Source organism: Corticium candelabrum, chromosome 12, assembly GCF_963422355.1.
Source record: "Corticium candelabrum chromosome 12, ooCorCand1.1, whole genome shotgun sequence".
Lineage (NCBI taxonomy): Eukaryota > Metazoa > Porifera > Homoscleromorpha > Homosclerophorida > Plakinidae > Corticium > Corticium candelabrum.
This window is the reverse complement of record NC_085096.1, coordinates 7,265,090-7,282,585: the sequence shown is the minus strand read 5'-3', so window position 1 is coordinate 7,282,585 and position 17,496 is coordinate 7,265,090. Positions and strand designations below refer to the sequence as shown.

The following is a 17,496-nucleotide window of genomic DNA, read 5'->3' as shown; positions in this document are numbered from 1 at the left end:
TTCAATCTTCTCGGAGTCTCCTCCAGCAGCTGCTACTCTTGGTTGGGTGGCTGATTCTAGGAGATATGATGCTTGTAGGGAATTCCTAACGATCACATCGAAATATGCAGCTCTATACTGCAACATCTGTTGTTGCTGCCAGTACTGCTGCATGTCATCAAGTACATCCACTAGTATGGCAAAGGGATTCACTTGTAGGTGTCTGTTTTGTGACAGAGGACCGCAAAGTAAAAGGATACAGACAAAAATTTGAGAAATTGTTCTACAGTATGAATCTGGAGAAGCAGTTCACAAGGCTGCTGAAATCAAAGGAGACAATAGGACTGCACTCCTCACTCACATAGTGACCGACTTTGTTGCTTGTGAAATTTGTAACTACCTGTACTGTAATATCATGAAAGCTGTTGTTCTAAATAACACGCCCAAGCACAAAGTGGATGCACTAGATTAGAGCTAACTAAGAAAACAACCTCAGCTCTAGCAGAGTACTCAGATGTACATGCAATTGCTTTCAGAAACTTGGCAACTGTAAATGTTGACGTAATTGCAGCATGGCTCAATGCACCAGTGACCTGTGACTGTCCTAAACTAGTCTGCACAGACCTTTCACTGCAGCGAATTGTGTGGTAGTAGGGCAGCAGAAAGTAACAATAATGGCTTGACTCCGATTCAGCGGACTAAAAATATTTTTAGAGTTATTGTTACTCTGGCATGCATGCATACCCATCTAATCAGAGACTTAGCTAACAATGTTTCCTAAGCCACACCCATGTAACACGTTATGTCTCGTAGATTAACGGCGGCGGCGCTGGCAGCCTGGCACGTTGTGTTTATATCTTTAAGGAAACAATTACCTTACTTATATGACCTTGTATTTGCTTTTTTACCTACAGAACTTGATAAACAGCCGCTCCAAGAATGCTTTCAGCGTTTGCAAGTTTTTAGTTAGTTGTATAACCACCACTTGTCACTCGAGGCGATGCGTGCAATAGATATTTTTATTATTATTTCAACAACAGACAACTTTTGTGAGTGGCACATTTTGAATTTTGTTAGCGACTATTTTGGCTACCATTTACCGTCGAAAAACCTTTCTTGCGAGATGGGGGCAATGAAAGTCGATTTCTAGACGTCTTTTAGAGTTGGACGATGGACTATAAATATAAATAGTTCAATGTAAGACTAAAGTCAATTTCGGAATTAAAGTCACTTCTGCAGTCATAACTGAAAGTGGGCTGCTAACGCATACCCATAGAACGGACTGAGGTGATACGGGTATCATTGGAAAGCTCTATGTCTGCTTTATTCAATTACCCATGCCTCTTATTTGTTGGATGCATTACACCAGAGATAGGTAGAGATATGTGATGCTTTGGTAAAATAGTGAGTTAGAAGATGGAATTTTGTCAATCATGTACCGTTATAATTGTATACCTACTGTAATTAGATTGGCACGTTGTCCTAACAAGAAACAGCTTGAGAATGTAATCAACACGCTAGGTATAGGCACTAACACTCTATTGCTTTATACAGCACCGTCGGTTTTGCTCTGCGTAGTTTATTGGCAACAGCGGTAATGATCGGGACACCTAAAATGATTGCTACAACAATAAGGCATCCGGTATGTTATAGGGTGTTAGGTATCCTAAGCCACTTCCCAAAGACAGAGGTGACTTTAATTCTGAAACGGACTTTAGTATATAACAGGGACATGTTATGCTAATATCAGTGAAAAGAAAAGAACAAAAATATTGAGTTTGCTTGTGGTTTATTTATCAGGTTTGCTTTGTGGCACGAGTTCCAGCATTCGGCATATCACAATATGAAATGGTGGAGGATCAGACAGCTTCTTCTTACTCAGTATTGTCAACAATCACTACTTATGGCAGTCAAGTAGTCAAAATGTCAGTATTGAAAAGAAAGTTTTGTTGAATATATTTTTAATTGTGCAAATTAAATTAGTGTCATTACTTTAAATGTTGTGTTTGAAATACCCTGAAAGAAGAAATTTGTGTGTGAGAAAAATTCGTGCGATTTTGTGTGATCACAAGCCCATCGCACAAAATAAATTCCACATATATTTTGCTCTTGCGCATGATCTTATAGCGCATGGCGTTATTGTCGCACAAATTATTTCCACACAAGTAGTGATGTTTCTAGAAAAAGCACAATTTTTGTAACGCACAAATTTCTTCTTTCAGGGTAGTTTTTGAAGGCGTACTGATTATTATGAGGTCAAGTCATTAATTTAGGAAAAGTACCAAACTGATAACTTGGATTCATAATTTGTAACATGTTTGTACTTCTATAAGTGCTTGATACTAATTGACCAAGGCATGTTGTTATGTAGTAGTGTATTCAGCACTGAATCAGTTTATTTAGATCTGCTCTAGACTTTGGAGATTGCTTTATTGCTAGAGTGATAGTATGTGTGGTAATACTTTATTATGCAACAATGGTTAGGAGGCAGTGTCAAATTGTAGATTTAGCAGCAACTGTGGTTTGCTGACTAGTGAATTGTGTTGTGTGAAACATCTCTGAAACAAAATGAGGTTTACAAGGTTACAGTAACATAAATGCTGATTTATTCATTAACTCTGGAGTTAAATTCTTTGTAGGGGCTTCACCACATTTCTAAATATGGCACGAGAGTTTATTTCAGTAGATGAGATTGCAGAGTTCTAAAAATTATTCAAGCATGCATGAGATCTTGTGCTACCTGAAAGTTTACAACAGTGAGAATTTTTTGTTTGGTAGTAGGTGTATACCATACTGACGCGATTAATACCCACCCCATGGTTGGCTAGCATGAAAGGTAAACTAGGAGATGGGACTTTACTCAAAACCTGTCACCTGGAGGTGTTAATTGGCAAAAGTAATTAACTTAATCAATTGAACGACCACAGTCACAAGGTAAAATGAAGAATCTAATCATCTAAATGTGAGTCATTAAAGCCTTCAAACTCAGAATCTGATTCAGAGTCACTGAATAGCAAGCTTGCTGCCTCTTGTCTCGTCTCTGCTCATCTAGTGGAAAGTGATCTAATAACTCATCATCTTGTGATCCGTCCATGGCGTTGGAGATTCCACAGCAGAGAAAGGATTTCACAATTGTATCTGGTAAAAATGGATGACCATGCTTCGGAAATCCAGTTGATTACTTGCTGCCGTGACGGATGCACCCTAGCTGTGCCTTTCAGGTTATCAAATGCCCATCGTTCCCATAAATGATGCATATTCAACTTGAATGGCTTATTGATTGAAACATCTAGTGGTTGTGCGAGGCTAGTACACCCACCTGGAACATAGACAAGATCGGTTTTCTTATCTTCTGCATACGGTCTCACCTCTTCCGTTTGTGCACTCTGTACTCATCTAGTACGAGGAGACGTCGAACATCGTCTTCAGGATTACCCCCACACCCTTCTAATCTAAAGGGCCATTGTTTCTCTAGTCATCCAACCGCTCTTTGACGCAGGTACAAGGACATTAGCTGGAATAATCAAATGGCGCCTCACTCGCGGACCGATTGCACCTGTTGGCTTCTTGAATATGACAAGTGCCGGCAGCTTGTGCCCGTTAGCTGTAATTGTAAGAGCAACAGTGCAGCCTTTCTTCTGGTAACCGGTACTTCGTACTCTTATGGTCTTTTTACCATGAACATTGTTGGTAACGGTAGCAACACTGTCATAGCGAACCATTGTCTCACCCATGTTTGCCAAATTATACGGAGTTTAGTCATGTGTCTCACGCAACCGGATAATTTGTTGGCAGAATCTGAGAAGGTCATCTTGATAATGCTCTGGAAGGGCTTGAGACTCATTCGTTTTGCGCCGTAGTCCTACGTTAAAGAGTTGCTTCCATCTGACAAGCCATCCATTGCTTGCTTTAAATCCTACAATGTTTAGTTCTGCAGCAACTCGCTTTGCTTCGTCTATCAGTGCGACGTTAGAAACTGCCAGGCCAAAGTTTCGCCTCTCTTGCAAAAAGTCGAACATCAAGTCATCAAGCTGTACACTTAGTGGTTCAAGTCCGTCGTGCATCTTTCTTGCTTTCTTTCCTTTGGGTACTTTGCATTCCAGTTTCGCACACACTTCCTGTCAATGCTAAATTGCTTGGCGGTTTTTGACACCACCGAGCCATTGCCTCGATGCCATTCAACAACGCTGATCTTGTATTCAACAGTGAAGCTACGATATCTCTTGGGCATGGCTGCCTAGAACACGTTGCCAAATTTGTAGGCAATTAAAGAAGCTAGTCTATATAGAAAGCGCCAATTAGCACCAATTAAAGAACAAAAAGGTGTGAAAATCTTAGGACCTGGACCAAAGGTGGGGATGGGACTTTACTCGAGGCCTGGGGTATTAATCGCTTCAGTATGGTAATATTATTGTTTGTTCTGTGTAGGCAGTAGCTGTGTTGAATGGTATAGTGATGAATTCACTATTTCAAAGGCTGGGTTTGAATTCACTATTTCAAGGGCTGAGTTGTATGTAATGCTTGTCATCTTTTTAACGATGATTTAGGAAAGGAATATTTCTGTTGTATATGTTCTTGTCCATGCTTAACAATGCAGCAAGTCTGTTGTAGCATAGGAGGATCAATAGCAGATGCAGTGACACAAGACTATTAAATTGTGGTATATTTACTAAAATGATATCTCATTGGTGGCTGTAAGTCATCTTGAAGATGAAGGAAGAAGTGTTCTATGAGGTAGTTGAGAATAGTAAATTAGTAACATGAATATTTCAGGTGTTATTCAAGTAAAAGGTAAAGTTGAGCAAAAAGTCGTTAAAATGCAAACTTAAACACCTCCGAAACTAATTGATGTAGTTATAAACAATGGCAATGTGGTATTATATTTTGTTACTTTTGTGTAGTGAAAAGTTTAGAAACGAAAATAGGAAATCTCTTTCTCAAATATCTGTCAAGAATGATGTTTTATCTGCAGTGTTCTCATCTGAGCAGGGTCTTTTAAAGGTTAGCAGCTTTATGTGTGTTACAAGTATAGATTTATTAATTTATTTTATTTAGTCATTGACAAGATTGTCTGATGGTGTAACTACTGAACTAAACATGGGATTTGTGATGTATGGCACGAGTTCCAATAGAGACAAGAGTGGAGCCTACTTGTTCCTTCCTGATGGAGATGCACAGGCATGTTGTGACTATTTGTTACAGCAAACTGCATACCTGCTTTCTGTGTGACTGTCAGTAATTGTGTTTTTTGTTTTCTAACTATACAATTGTGTCGGTTTGTTGATTTCTGTTTGTCGTTTGTCTGTTTGCCGTGTCTATCTGTCATGTTCTTTCCTGTCTACCTGTCTTTCTGTCTGTCAACTATGTATGTTCTTGAAGTCTTTCTAAAATCGTAGGACAGCTGTCTGTTTGTTTGTTTGTTCATTTGTTTGTCTGCTTTCTGTCTGTCTGTCTGCCTTTTTGTCTGTCTGCTTTTTGTCTGTCTGCCTTTTGTCTGTCTTGTTTTCTGTCTGTCTGTCTGTCTGTCCGTCCGTCTGTCTGTCCAATACATATATTTTCATAAATCAGTACTATTACAAGCTGTATTATGATCTAAACTAAATGACTCTAAAAACTACACAAACAGAAAGGGCTCTTAGGCCCTACACATACAATGATTTAATAATGTACAACTGTTGTGTTCATTCTGTGAATGCTATATAACTTGTCTGCTATAACTTTAGGAAGGTTTCTCTACAGTTGAATGGAGATGAGAGATCTCCACTTGGTCTTGAATTGGGCCTAGTTTTTTCCTTCATCATCTCTAAATGACTTTGCCAACTTGTTCAGATAGTTGGAGGCTTTTATCCCCCAGCGACCAAAATGTTCAAGAACCAAGGGAACAAAAGATGGTTTGATGCCTCCTGGAAGAAGCTCTTGGTTGTATTTAGTCTCTTTTCTCTCCTCCCTCCTTGAAGCCAATGCTAGCAAGTCAGTACACCACATGCGCTAGAGGAATGTCTAGTTCTGTGTCGTGGCCAGTTTGGGGATCGATAACAACAATGTCTGGTCTGCTTTTGTTGTTGAGGTATCAATGAGTCGGTTCTTTGCTGTACTGGAAGTTCAGTTCGGTCAAACGTTCTGACCAGACATGCACGATAGCATTGTGTGTTCAAATAGGACTCTCTCCAGTTTGCATGTGACCAGGTGGTAGCCTTCTTGATCTAAATCTCTGCCACAATCACATCATCATGTGGATTGTGGTATCTTGCAGCCCAACCTGATCAGCATTGCCAAATTAGATTTTTTGGAAGATAGTGCTACCACTGAAATGAATGGGAGTGCAGATAACCAAGCTCCTGCACCCTGTCCTTGCAGTGATTGAAAGCGAGATCTATCTTTAGATATACTGAGATGATCCATAAATTCTTGTACCTTGGATTTGTGATAGTTTTCTGTGAGCCTGTGCTGCAACTTAACATGATTCATGACCAGATCTGGCAAGAATTTATCTGTAGAAAGAGAGTTGTAAAGGTTGTAGCCAATTGAACCAGCAGGCTGATTGCTGAGTAGTAAATTAGTAATTACCTCTTTCAGCTCTAGAAAACACAGAGGTAATGTGAACATTGTGTAAGCCTGACTTGCGAGGAAAGTAAAAGGAGCTGTTATGACTGCAGACGTTAAACCAAAGCCACCATTCCTGATAGGCAAAACAGCTTGAATCCACTTTAGATCTTCCGTGACTAAGCCTCCAAATAGCTGATGAAATGATGCTCTTGTCTGGTTGTCATGAATTTCTGCAGCCTGAAGGAATTGTCTAGGAGCAACAGTTCTGACCAGACTGTTTGGGAACGTGACAGTATCTGAGAAGTAACAGAGCACTCTGGCTGTCCTGCAGAACAGGTAACTGGTCGCATAATGATCTTCCTGAATTGGCATATTGTGAGCATGATTGTATGACATAAGATGAGCACCCCACTGGAGTTCCGAGAATCTTGGTCCCTTGTCGTGTGACGTGGATCATGTTGGAGTCAGGAATTAACTGATATGAAGAATCAGACTGACAATATATTTTACACTTCCTTTGCTCATCAAGGAGAGTAGCACAAGACAGAGATGAGGTCAGATCCATAAAACCTGAGAGAAATCTGTCTGCTGGATCCAACAAAAAGACATCATCCAAAGAGGCTAGCACACGGATATCAAGATGACTGTTCTGAAGGTTGACTAAAATAGGCTGCATCTCTATAGAAAACAGTGCCGGACCTAAAGGGTCCCCTTGATGGACACGTTGTTGAGATTCCAAGACAACTGTCTCTTCTCCATTCAGATACATGAGTGGATAAGGCCTGAATAGACTTGGAAAGCGTGACTGAAGATATCTCGAAATGAAGTTGACACTTGATTGAGCGTATGGGATCTGTCCATTGAATTAAAAGCATTTTTTATGTCTGACTTTAGAATCACCCAGGAAGGTATAATTCTAGCAACAGCTGGATATGTTGCACCAACATTTCTGTGCCACCTTCTGTTGCCACTCTGTGTTGGATGGGGCCGGGAGGAGAAAGCACGAATCTGAGCCTTCTTTTGAACACAGATTGCATGTGCACTCACTCGTCTCCAAGCTTCTCCAATATCAATTGGTCTAACGTCACGAGTAGGCTTCTTTAGAGCAATCAATTTAGAAGCAGAAAGTTGTGAAGATACAGAAGTTGGCACTGACCCAGAAGCAATTGAGGAACAAACGTGATGTAGACCAGCAGAAGTGCTTTTTTGAGATGTAATCAGTGCTCTGATATGCTCATAGCGCCACCCAGATGGTCCTGCACTTGATCCTTTTGGTAGATTTTTGTCTGTCTGTCTGTCTGTCTGTCTGTCTGTCTGTCTGTCTGTCTGTCTGTCTGTCTGTCTGTCTGTCAAATTTTCATATATTTTTATACATCAAAGCTAATACAGGTGAAACTAAAGTAACAGCTAATGAACAACAAGTGTCACAACTACAATTACAATTACACAAATAACAATTAGCATTAAAAAGCTCCCCTACGGAGCCTACAAACCGAAATTTAGTTTACTGAATTGAAAGTTGAACAACTAAACTCTGGTCTGTATTCTGTCCATATGTTACTCTGATCATCTTTCTAGCCAACACCGAGGCATTGCAACGCTGAAGTTGTACTGACAAGCGTCTTCTCCAATGTCTGTCTGTTAAATACATATATTTCAAATCCAAAGAAATTTCCATCAAGAGCTTAAAAGCTAGTCTTTAAGTAGAGTTCCTCTAAATTAACAACAAACACTTAAGGCTACAACAGATGACCCCATAGGGGGGTCAGAATACATTTAACCACTTAGTTTAAAACAAATAGATATTTTTCAAAGACACTGCAAGATTTTTGTCCAGCTGAAATTACTGCCATCTTCCTAGAGATCACACTTGAATTGCATTGCTGCAGCTTGATCGAAAATCGTTGTCTCTAGTGTGTTTTGAACTCAGCAATGTTAGATCGTCCATTGTCATCCCTCCACAAAGCAGAGAGGACCCTCAAGTACTCAGACGCTTTCTCCTCCCAACGGCCAAAATGTTCGAATACAAGAGGCACGACTGTTGGCAAAGACAGGCAACACCATCTAACATCCAGGTCTGTCTGTCTGTCTGTCTGTCTGTCTGTCTGTCTGTCTGTCTGTCTGTCTGTCTGTTTGTCATTCTTTTATTTTCAACATCAATACTACGTACCATACAGTGAATATTAATAAAGGTCTTTCTGTCTTTCTGTCTTTCTGGCTGTCAAAACACATATATCATAGCTACAGCAAAAACAGCAACACTAGCTACCCACTGCTATGTAGTAGTGTGAATTCGCTGTGAATTTACATTGAATTTTAGTGTGAATTTGTGGTGAATCTGTGTTGAATTCGTCGGTAACACGGGCAAATTTTGCTGGGAATGTTGCCGAAACTAAGACAAAATTCACCCAATTTACTGTGTCTTTGCCCAAATATTGTTCATTTGTTTACGCAAATTTTTGGCAAAAATGGTGAAATTCAGGTAGGAAACTGTTGAATCCGCACGGAGACGACTACAATATGGATTAAAGTGCGTTCTTTATTTAAACATTGCAATACTGAAGCTATTCATAAAACACGCTGAGTATTCTAGTAATGGCATCAAATTGTCTTACAAACTCATAAGAAATTTCTGAAAAGTCTCTTGTGTTGTTTCTCCGTCCTTCAAGGCGATCCAATTAACTTTTAAGTGCACTGCATGATGGACCTACACAACACAACGCATGAACACTGTATTCTAACTAAAATGTTCAACAGACTGTTTGTAACTCCTTGCTTATACATGCATCCAATTTTGATTAAATTGTAATTGGAAATTTCGCAGAATTTTGCTTGGAAAGAATATAGAATTTTAATAGAAAACTACTGCTATTTAAACAAATGATGTTTTCAGTCAAGTAGATGCTTATTTCTGTTTGTTTACAGCCAGTTCAAGACAGGGCAACTTTTGTTCGAGTTATCAGAGGACCTTTAGTATGATAAACAATATTTTTGTTGATGTCATAAATATTAGTATGCTTGCTTTTAGATTCAGCGTGTTACATCGTTTCTACCACGTGTAGAATGTGAAGTTACTTTTATCAACTCACCAGGTTAATGATACACTATGTCTGACAATGTTCTTCTTTTGTTCACTGCTACTCAATGATGAGCTGACAACTCCTATATATATATATATATATATATATATATATATATATATATATATATATATTGCGAGAGATGTGCACCGTATAATATGATATTTGACAAATCGGTACTTTTTGACCATAGGTCATTATCAACCGAAAAAAGATATTAAACATTTGCCTACTAACTATTCTGCGCTTTAAATTGTCGGTTTTTGTTACATCATAATAATGTTGACCAATGGTCTTTAATCATGGTGTTACCGTCATCCTGATTTAATGTTCCATGCCTTCTAATCCCAATTGCCTCCTTGATTCGTCTAGTATAGTATTTGCTGTCTGTTGTTAATGTTTTACTCTCTCCCAATCCATTATGTGGTCAGTTTTCCAGCAGTGGGCTGCAATAGCGTTGTTATGGGTGTCGCCACGTCGAATTGCTAATTTGTGTTTATTCAGTCTCAATTTCAGATTTCTTCTCGTTTCTCCAGTATAAGATTTGTCATAATTCTTGCAACCTATTTTGCATACAACGTTCTTTTTCAAATGCTGTAAGTGGATCTTTTGGATGACATAGTAATGACTGAATTGTTGTTGGTGGTGTACTCACTAATTCGATGTTAAGTTTGTTTCATAGACGTCTGACTTGTTGAGTAATATCTGGCGTTTAAGGTATCTTCAATATTGGCATTTGTTGTTCGCTACTTGCTCTTTCATTCCGTGATTTCATTAGTTGTTTTTGTATGAATGAGTCTGGATATCCATTGCAGTCAAGGTTGGCTTTATTCTGTTTATTTCCAAAGTTTTTTCTTTAATAATTCTGGCTTTTACTTGTCGGATGAGCAGAACGATAGTGTAGGTATCTGTTGGTTGTTGTCTTTTCGATGAACTGATGTTTCTAGTGTTCCAGTGGTGTTACGTTTAACTAAACAGTCAAGAAAAGGAAGCTAATGGTCTGACTTTGGTTCTGTTGTAAATTGAATTGATGGATGGTAAGAATTCAATGATCCCACAAAGAAAGTGGAAAGAGATGTAAATGACATACTTAAATTACTTGAAAAACAAAACAAGATCAACACACGTAAACAAATCGATATCAGTTGTGGAGGTCACATCATCCAAGAATGTATGGTTTACACAAGATAAACAAAATAGGAGCTTCATTACGACCTATTGTTGCAAGCATTGATTCAGTGATGTTAAAACTTTCTAAAGAACTTACTCAAATTTTTCACCAATTACCGGATGTAATGGTTGTACTGTCAAAAATTTTGAAGAATTTGCCAACCAAATGAACAATGTCCAGATCAGCAACAACGAAATAATGATCAGATATGACGTGACATCTTTATTCTATTTCCAACTTTACAGTGTCAGACGTCATCAACATTACCAATTTTCTTTTGAGGACCACCTACTATAAATGTCAGAATCAATTGTACGAACAATTGAAAGGTACGAACAATTGGAAGGTACACCAATGGGATGTCCACTGTCCAATCGTAGCAAATTTATATATACATATATATGTGTGTGTATATATATATATATATATATACATATATATATAATAATAATATGGCCAGGTAGGTGTGGGCATCCCAGGTGGTCTCGAGGCAGCGGTACATTCACTTTCCAGCTTTATTGACACTTTTGGAGATGATCCCAACTTATGCTGCCTCAAACTGGATATGTCCAATGCTTTCAACAATTGTGACCGTACTACTTTTCTGCGACGTCTTCACAGAGAGCTTCCTGAGCTTTTTGGATGGGTGCAGTGGAGCTATCACAAACCCGCAGAACTTCGTTTTGGCAACCGAAAACTCACTTCTTCTACTGGTGTTCAGCAAGGCGACCCTCTGGGTCCTTTGCTTTTTTCCTTGGTCATTCTAGATTTAGTTGATGAAATTGGGCCATTAAATGACATCAACTTAAAGTTGTGGTACCTAGATGATGGAAATTTTGTTGGACATCGTTGCAAGGTAGCTTCACTCCTAGAGCAGATGAAATCTAAAGGGTCTAGATATGGTCTTCAGCTGAACATGTCCAAGTGTGAGATATTCTGGCCTTCTGGAAACCAGTCCTTTCCGGAATTTCCGTCAGATGTGGAACGCGTCGTCGACACAAAGGGTGGTGCTGATTTTCTGGGCTCTCCTCTCTGGGGATCTGAGGTCTTTTTCAATACTAGCCTTTCAACTCGTATTGACAAAATCTGGGAAAGTCAACAACGCCTGCAAGATATTGAAGATCCTCAGGTAGAATTACTTTTACTGAGATCATGTCTGTCTTTGTGCAAACTAAACCACATACTCAGGACTGTTCCACCTGACAAAGTCCTTGGCCAACTTCAATCTTTTGACATCAACTTACGGAAGACTCTGGAATCAATAGTAGATTGTTCCTTATCAGAAAGCTCATGGCAACAAGCTACACTCCCCATTCGCCTGGGGGGCTTGGGTTTGAGGGAAGCTTCTCGATGTCACCCCGCAGCCTATCTTTCCAGTTGTAACTCTTCTCGTCACTTGGCATCTTACCTTCTATCCATGAGCAGCCAGTGGAACATGTCATATTCCGATGAGGGCCAGGCGATTGTGTTTCCAGGGGAGTCTACGGCCCAAGATTTTTTGCAACTCCCTTTACCAGATAACAACCACAAAATTGATTCCACCAGTCAGCATCAGTTGCAACTTCGGTTGGACTCTGCTTTATGGTCTTCACTCAAAGAATCGGCGAGCATAAGGGATCGAGCTCGACTGAATACCATTTCTGGTCAACACACTGGGGCATGGCTACGGGCAATACCGAACCCGAATCTCGGCCTTTCCATGCCCAAAAGAGAGTTTAGTGTGGCACTACGGATATGGTTGGGTATCCCCATTTTCCCTTCCCCAAACTCCAAACGCTGCCCTTGTGGTAACATTATTGATAAGTTTGGTGACCATCTATTGGGATGTAATCAAGGACAGAGTTTGACAACGAAACGTCATGATGCTCTATGCGAAGTGGTGTACAACGCACTGCTTACAGATGATTCTCGTTGTCGTCGGGAGGCAAGATGTAGCAGTAGCAACCAAACAAGACCAGGAGATGTTTATCATCCAGATTTCGAGCGCGGTTTGCCTGCCTACTTTGACTTATCGGTACGAAGTTCCTTACAACCGTCTTTTCTCACTCAAGCAGCAAGTCATCCAGGTGCAGCATCTGATGCAGGAGAGATGGAAAAGGACGAACGACATCACCTGAATGTGTCCAGCACAGGCAGCCTTTTTCATCCGCTAGTAGTAGAGACTCTGGGTCTCTGGACAGCTGCTAGCCTTCAAGTGCTCAAGATCATAGCACGTAGAGCTTCGTTTAAACATAATGTTTCAATTAGCCAGTCTGTTTGTCATTTTCATCAGCAACTCTCTACTAGACTGTGGTGTAGCAACGCTAAAATGATACTAGCTAGATGTAGTTTAGATGGTACTGCTAGTCCCCTATGGGACCTATAATATAATATATATGTATAATATAAAAAAAAAAAAAAAAAAAAAAAAAAAATAATAATATATATATACACATACATATATATATATATACACCTGAACTTGAACAAGTGTAAAGTTTTTTGGCCCAGCGGTGACCAAATTTTCCAGAGATTCCTTCACAAGTCCAACGTGTTATGCAAGTAGAAGGTGGTGCAGATTTATTGGGCTCACCCATTTATGGATCTGAACAGTATTATGACGCAGTTTTCCAAAAACACATTAACACGGTAACGAAAGTTCAAAACCATCTCATAGATATTGATAATCCTTAGATTGAATTTCATCTTCTGTGCAGTTGTTTATCTCTTCCTAAGATCAGCCATCTTCTTTGCACTGTTCCCCCAGGAAAAGCAACACAGAAACGCTATCTTTTCGATTAATGCTTGTGACATTCACTAGAAATTTTGTCTCACTCGTCGCTTTCGAATGAAGCGTGGTGTCAAGCATCCCTGCCAATCACTCTTGGAAGTCTAGGATTACGTGAAGCACAAAGTGTCTCTCCTCTTGCATTTATTGGTAGTTTTAATTCTAGTTGAGATCTAGTCAAATGCCTCCTTTCTACTTCTGCTACTAAAGAATCTTCGGTACTTTTTTTGGATTGCGAGACGAGTTCCAAAGCAGGCTTTCTTCAGGAATTTGGGAGTCTTACATCAGACACTAATATTGACTCGGTATCTCAATGTTCATTGCAAAAGCAAGTGGATACACGGAAGTTTGATTCATTGAAACAGTCTTCAACTATTCGTGACCAAGCTAGACTAAACGCAATATCTGAACCACATGTAAGGGCATGGCTCACAGCCATTTCCAACCCAAATCTTGGGCTTGCTATGTCCAGGCACGAGTTCACTGTTGCTCTACGACTTCGGCTGGGTATTCCTCTTTTTTCGTCTCATCCAAACGGTGTACACTGCCCATGTGGTCAATTGATTGACAAGTTTGGTGATCATCTTCTCGGCTGTCGTGAGAACTCATTGAGATCAAAACGTCACGATGCTTTGAGCGACACCATCTATAATGGGCTGTTGATAGATGACAAAGGACTTTACTAGAACAGAGATTTTTGTAACAGAATAACAATCGCCCTGCCCTGGTGATGTTTACCATCCCAACTTTCTGTTTGGACGTCGTGCCTATTTTGACCTTACCATCCGTAACACAGTCCAATTGAAATTTGTGGCCAACAGTGCAAATTCTGCCCGTTCGGCTGCAGCAGCAGGTGAACTTGAAAAAGATCTCAAGTGCGAAGAAGCAGTCGCCCACAGTGGTGCCTTGCTTTTCCCACTAGCAGTGGAAACGTATGGTTGTTGGACTCCTGCTAGTCTGGATACTATTAAAACTATTGCGTCTAAAGTAGTGACTGCGACTAGTATTCCTTTTACACAAGCGTATTCTAATTTAATGCGACAATTGTCTATAATTTGTGGAAATTTAATGCTCGCATGATACAAAATAGATTAATGTTAGATGCTGATGTAATTGCTTGGGATTTGCTGGTTTTGTCTGTTAGTAGTTTGTTATAAAATATAATATTATATATATATATATATATATATATATATATATATATATATATATATATATATATATATGGAAAAACTAGAAGAAACTGTATTCCAACACTTACCATCATCAAAGACCAAAGTTGTGGAGACACTATGTCAATGATATATTTGCAATTGTGCACAATAACAACAAAGATACCATTCTGGAGTGTTTATATTCTTACCATCCATCAATTCAGTTTACAGCAGAACTAGAGTCAGACCATCAGCTTCCTTTTCTTGACTGTTTACTTAAAAGTAACATCACTGGAACACTAGAAACATCAGTTTATCGAAAACAGACAACAACCAACAGATACCTACACTATCGTTCTGCTCATCCGACAAGTAAAAGCCAGAATTATTAAATGTCTCCAACACCGAGCAGAACACATGCAGCATGGATTAAAGTAATTTTTTGGAAATAAACAGAATAAAAACCAACCTTGACTGCAGTGGATATCCAGACTCATTCATACAAAAACAACTAATGAAATCACAAAATAAAAGAGGAAGCTGCTAACAACAAGTGCCAATATTGAAGATACCTTTTGCACCAGATATTACTCAACAAGTCAGACGTCTGTGCAATAAACTTAACACCAAATTAGTGAGTACACCAGCAATGATTCGGTCATTACTATGTCATGCAAAAAATCCACTTACACCATTTGAAAAAGAACGTTGTTACCAAATAGGTTGCAAGAGTTGTGACAAATTTATATTGGAGAAACAAGAAAAATCTGAAATTGAGACTGAATGAACACAAATTAGCAATTTGCCGTGGCGACATCCTAACAATGCTATTGCAGCCCACTGCTGGGAAACTGACCACATGATTGGGAGAAATTAAAACATTAACAACAGAATGCAATACTATAGTAGACAAATCAAGGAGGCAATTTGGATTAGAAGACATGGGACATTAAATCAGGATGACGGTAACACCGTGATTAAAGACCATTGGTCAACAGTGTTATATAAAAACTGACAATTTAGAGCACAAAATAGTGAGTAGACATACTCGTCGAAATGTCCCAATTTGTCAAATATTATATACGGTGCACATCATATATATATATATATATATATATACACACACCATATTTATATATATACACCGTATTTCTGCGTATGTAGCTACGGGGCTCTTATTAGAATCCTTCAGTTGTATGTGCCTTTGTACAGTGTGGTTTGGGAATAGGGTAGAAGCTATGGAATTCCCTAGAGGATATTGCAGACAAAGGACAGAATCAGAAATATGGCTATCAGTTATCAGTGTTTGGTCCAGAATTTCAGAAGTGGGGGTTGGTTTTTTGTTCAAATTGGGTGTGGCACTGCAGATTGTTTTAATTAATTGATTCTCACACATCAACTGTTCTAACACACAGGGTCATCTGGTGTAACTCCGTAACCGGGGCAACTTTGTGAATATCTAACCCTGTTTGAGCATTAAGCGTCTTATTTCCAATTTAGGATTTGAATCTCTTCTACTATTAATAAACTACTTGACGTAGGATTATGAGTTTTATAGCAAGTCGATTGGCTATTTGAATGGACATCCGGGCCAGCAAAGCGATGACAACAAAAAACCCTCCTACATCGCACAGCAACTTCATAGGATACAGCGAAAGATCTAATAGGTATGCCTTATTTGTCGCTACCACAATAGATGCAGTAGAGAAACGTACCCAAGCAAGCAAAAGTTGCAACCATCCGTAAGTCGTAGTTGCCAGAACAAAACTCTGTTCACAAAGTTGCCCCACCCACAAGATTAGCAGTGCCGACGAAAGTCCCAAATTATCTCAAGAACGATTAAAATTTCAGAGATGGTCGCCCACATGCTGATTGGTAGAAGGCTACTTTTCCATTCAGTAGTAAGATCAAGCGACTACAACACTCATACGCAGCAATATGGGCGTGTATCAAATTCTCACGGAGTTACTCCGGATTACTCTAGTGACATTAAATTAACTGTTGTCGACTGCTTTGTCTTCTCTACTCATGCTTGAGTTACTACTGCCTGAGAAGCAGCTGGCAGTGTTTTCAATTTAATCTTATGTATGTTTGTCTCTCACATCATACACACACACACACACACACACACACACACACACACACACACACACACACACACACACACACACACACACACACACACACACACACACACAAATGGACAAATGTTGAGCTCTTCATGTTGTTTGATGTCGACCTTAAGATCAGTTGCAAAGATAGATAGCTACCTTTGCCTGTAGGGACAGCGGCGTCATCCGCTATGTGAAGGCTTTGGGCTAGCACTGACAATCCACCTGGAGGTTGGCCAGAGTCATCCAAGGCACTGACTGCGGCACAGCTCTGGGACTGGACACCAAGGCCCACAAATACCCTTCTGCTGCAGGATGTTACTGCCAAGCCAGCGGTCTTGTCTACCCCAAGTCAATGACCAGGTACTCAGTTTTACTTCTGAGTCAATTTTGCTATTGCGTGCGAGTTCCTTGCCTAAGGGAATTACACTTGTACCCATCCCGTACTTGAACCCATGCCCCCCAAAATTTTTGGATGTATTCATTCTTCAAATGCAACTCTCTAACCAATTGAGCTACAGACACCACACACACACACACACACACACACACACACACACACACACACACACACACACACACACATTAGTCTCACGTAGCCAGACATTTGCATGTGGGGGAGGGGCATGTAGTACGTCTGGACACAGTGGCCGGGTTTTTGTTGGCGACACCAAGATTCTGGCGTGAC

At 39.7% G+C, this 17,496-nt stretch overlaps 2 protein-coding genes across 3 annotated transcripts; both read left to right on the top strand.

The window, feature by feature from the left end:
- Nucleotides 1-1,783: 1,783 nt before the first annotated feature.
- Nucleotides 1,784-17,194, top strand: LOC134188125 (alpha-mannosidase 2-like). Of its 2 annotated transcripts, none has more exons than XM_062656318.1 (6): nucleotides 1,784-1,904; nucleotides 4,881-4,980; nucleotides 5,035-5,157; nucleotides 9,451-9,498; nucleotides 9,554-9,617; nucleotides 16,980-17,194. In XM_062656318.1, the coding sequence occupies exons 1-6, from the start codon at nucleotides 1,828-1,830 to the stop codon at nucleotides 17,003-17,005; spliced, it is 438 nt and encodes a 145-aa protein (XP_062512302.1). In that variant the 5' UTR covers nucleotides 1,784-1,827; the 3' UTR covers nucleotides 17,006-17,194. The 2 variants fall into 2 exon arrangements, with proteins under 2 accessions (XP_062512302.1, XP_062512301.1); XM_062656317.1 differs by lacking the exon at nucleotides 16,980-17,194 and adding an exon at nucleotides 10,110-10,242.
- On the top strand, nucleotides 10,841-13,196 carry LOC134187899 (uncharacterized). The gene has a single exon (XM_062656073.1). The coding sequence runs from the start codon at nucleotides 11,342-11,344 to the stop codon at nucleotides 13,139-13,141; it is 1,800 nt and encodes a 599-aa protein (XP_062512057.1). The 5' UTR covers nucleotides 10,841-11,341; the 3' UTR covers nucleotides 13,142-13,196.
- Nucleotides 17,195-17,496: the final 302 nt, after the last annotated feature.

Bases quoted from the DNA above. Each gene is read 5' to 3' on its own strand.
- LOC134187899 (XM_062656073.1), top strand. From the start codon at position 11,342: ATGTCCAATGCTTTCAACAATTGTGACCGTACTACTTTTCTGCGACGT.
- LOC134188125 (XM_062656317.1), top strand. From the start codon at position 1,828: ATGGTGGAGGATCAGACAGCTTCTTCTTACTCAGTATTGTCAACAATC. The intron at 1,905-4,880 runs GTCAGTATTGAA...ACTTTTGTGTAG, and splicing joins GGCAGTCAAGTAGTCAAAAT to TGAAAAGTTTAGAAACGAAA. The intron at 5,158-9,450 runs GCATGTTGTGAC...GTTTGTTTACAG, and splicing joins TTCCTGATGGAGATGCACAG to CCAGTTCAAGACAGGGCAAC.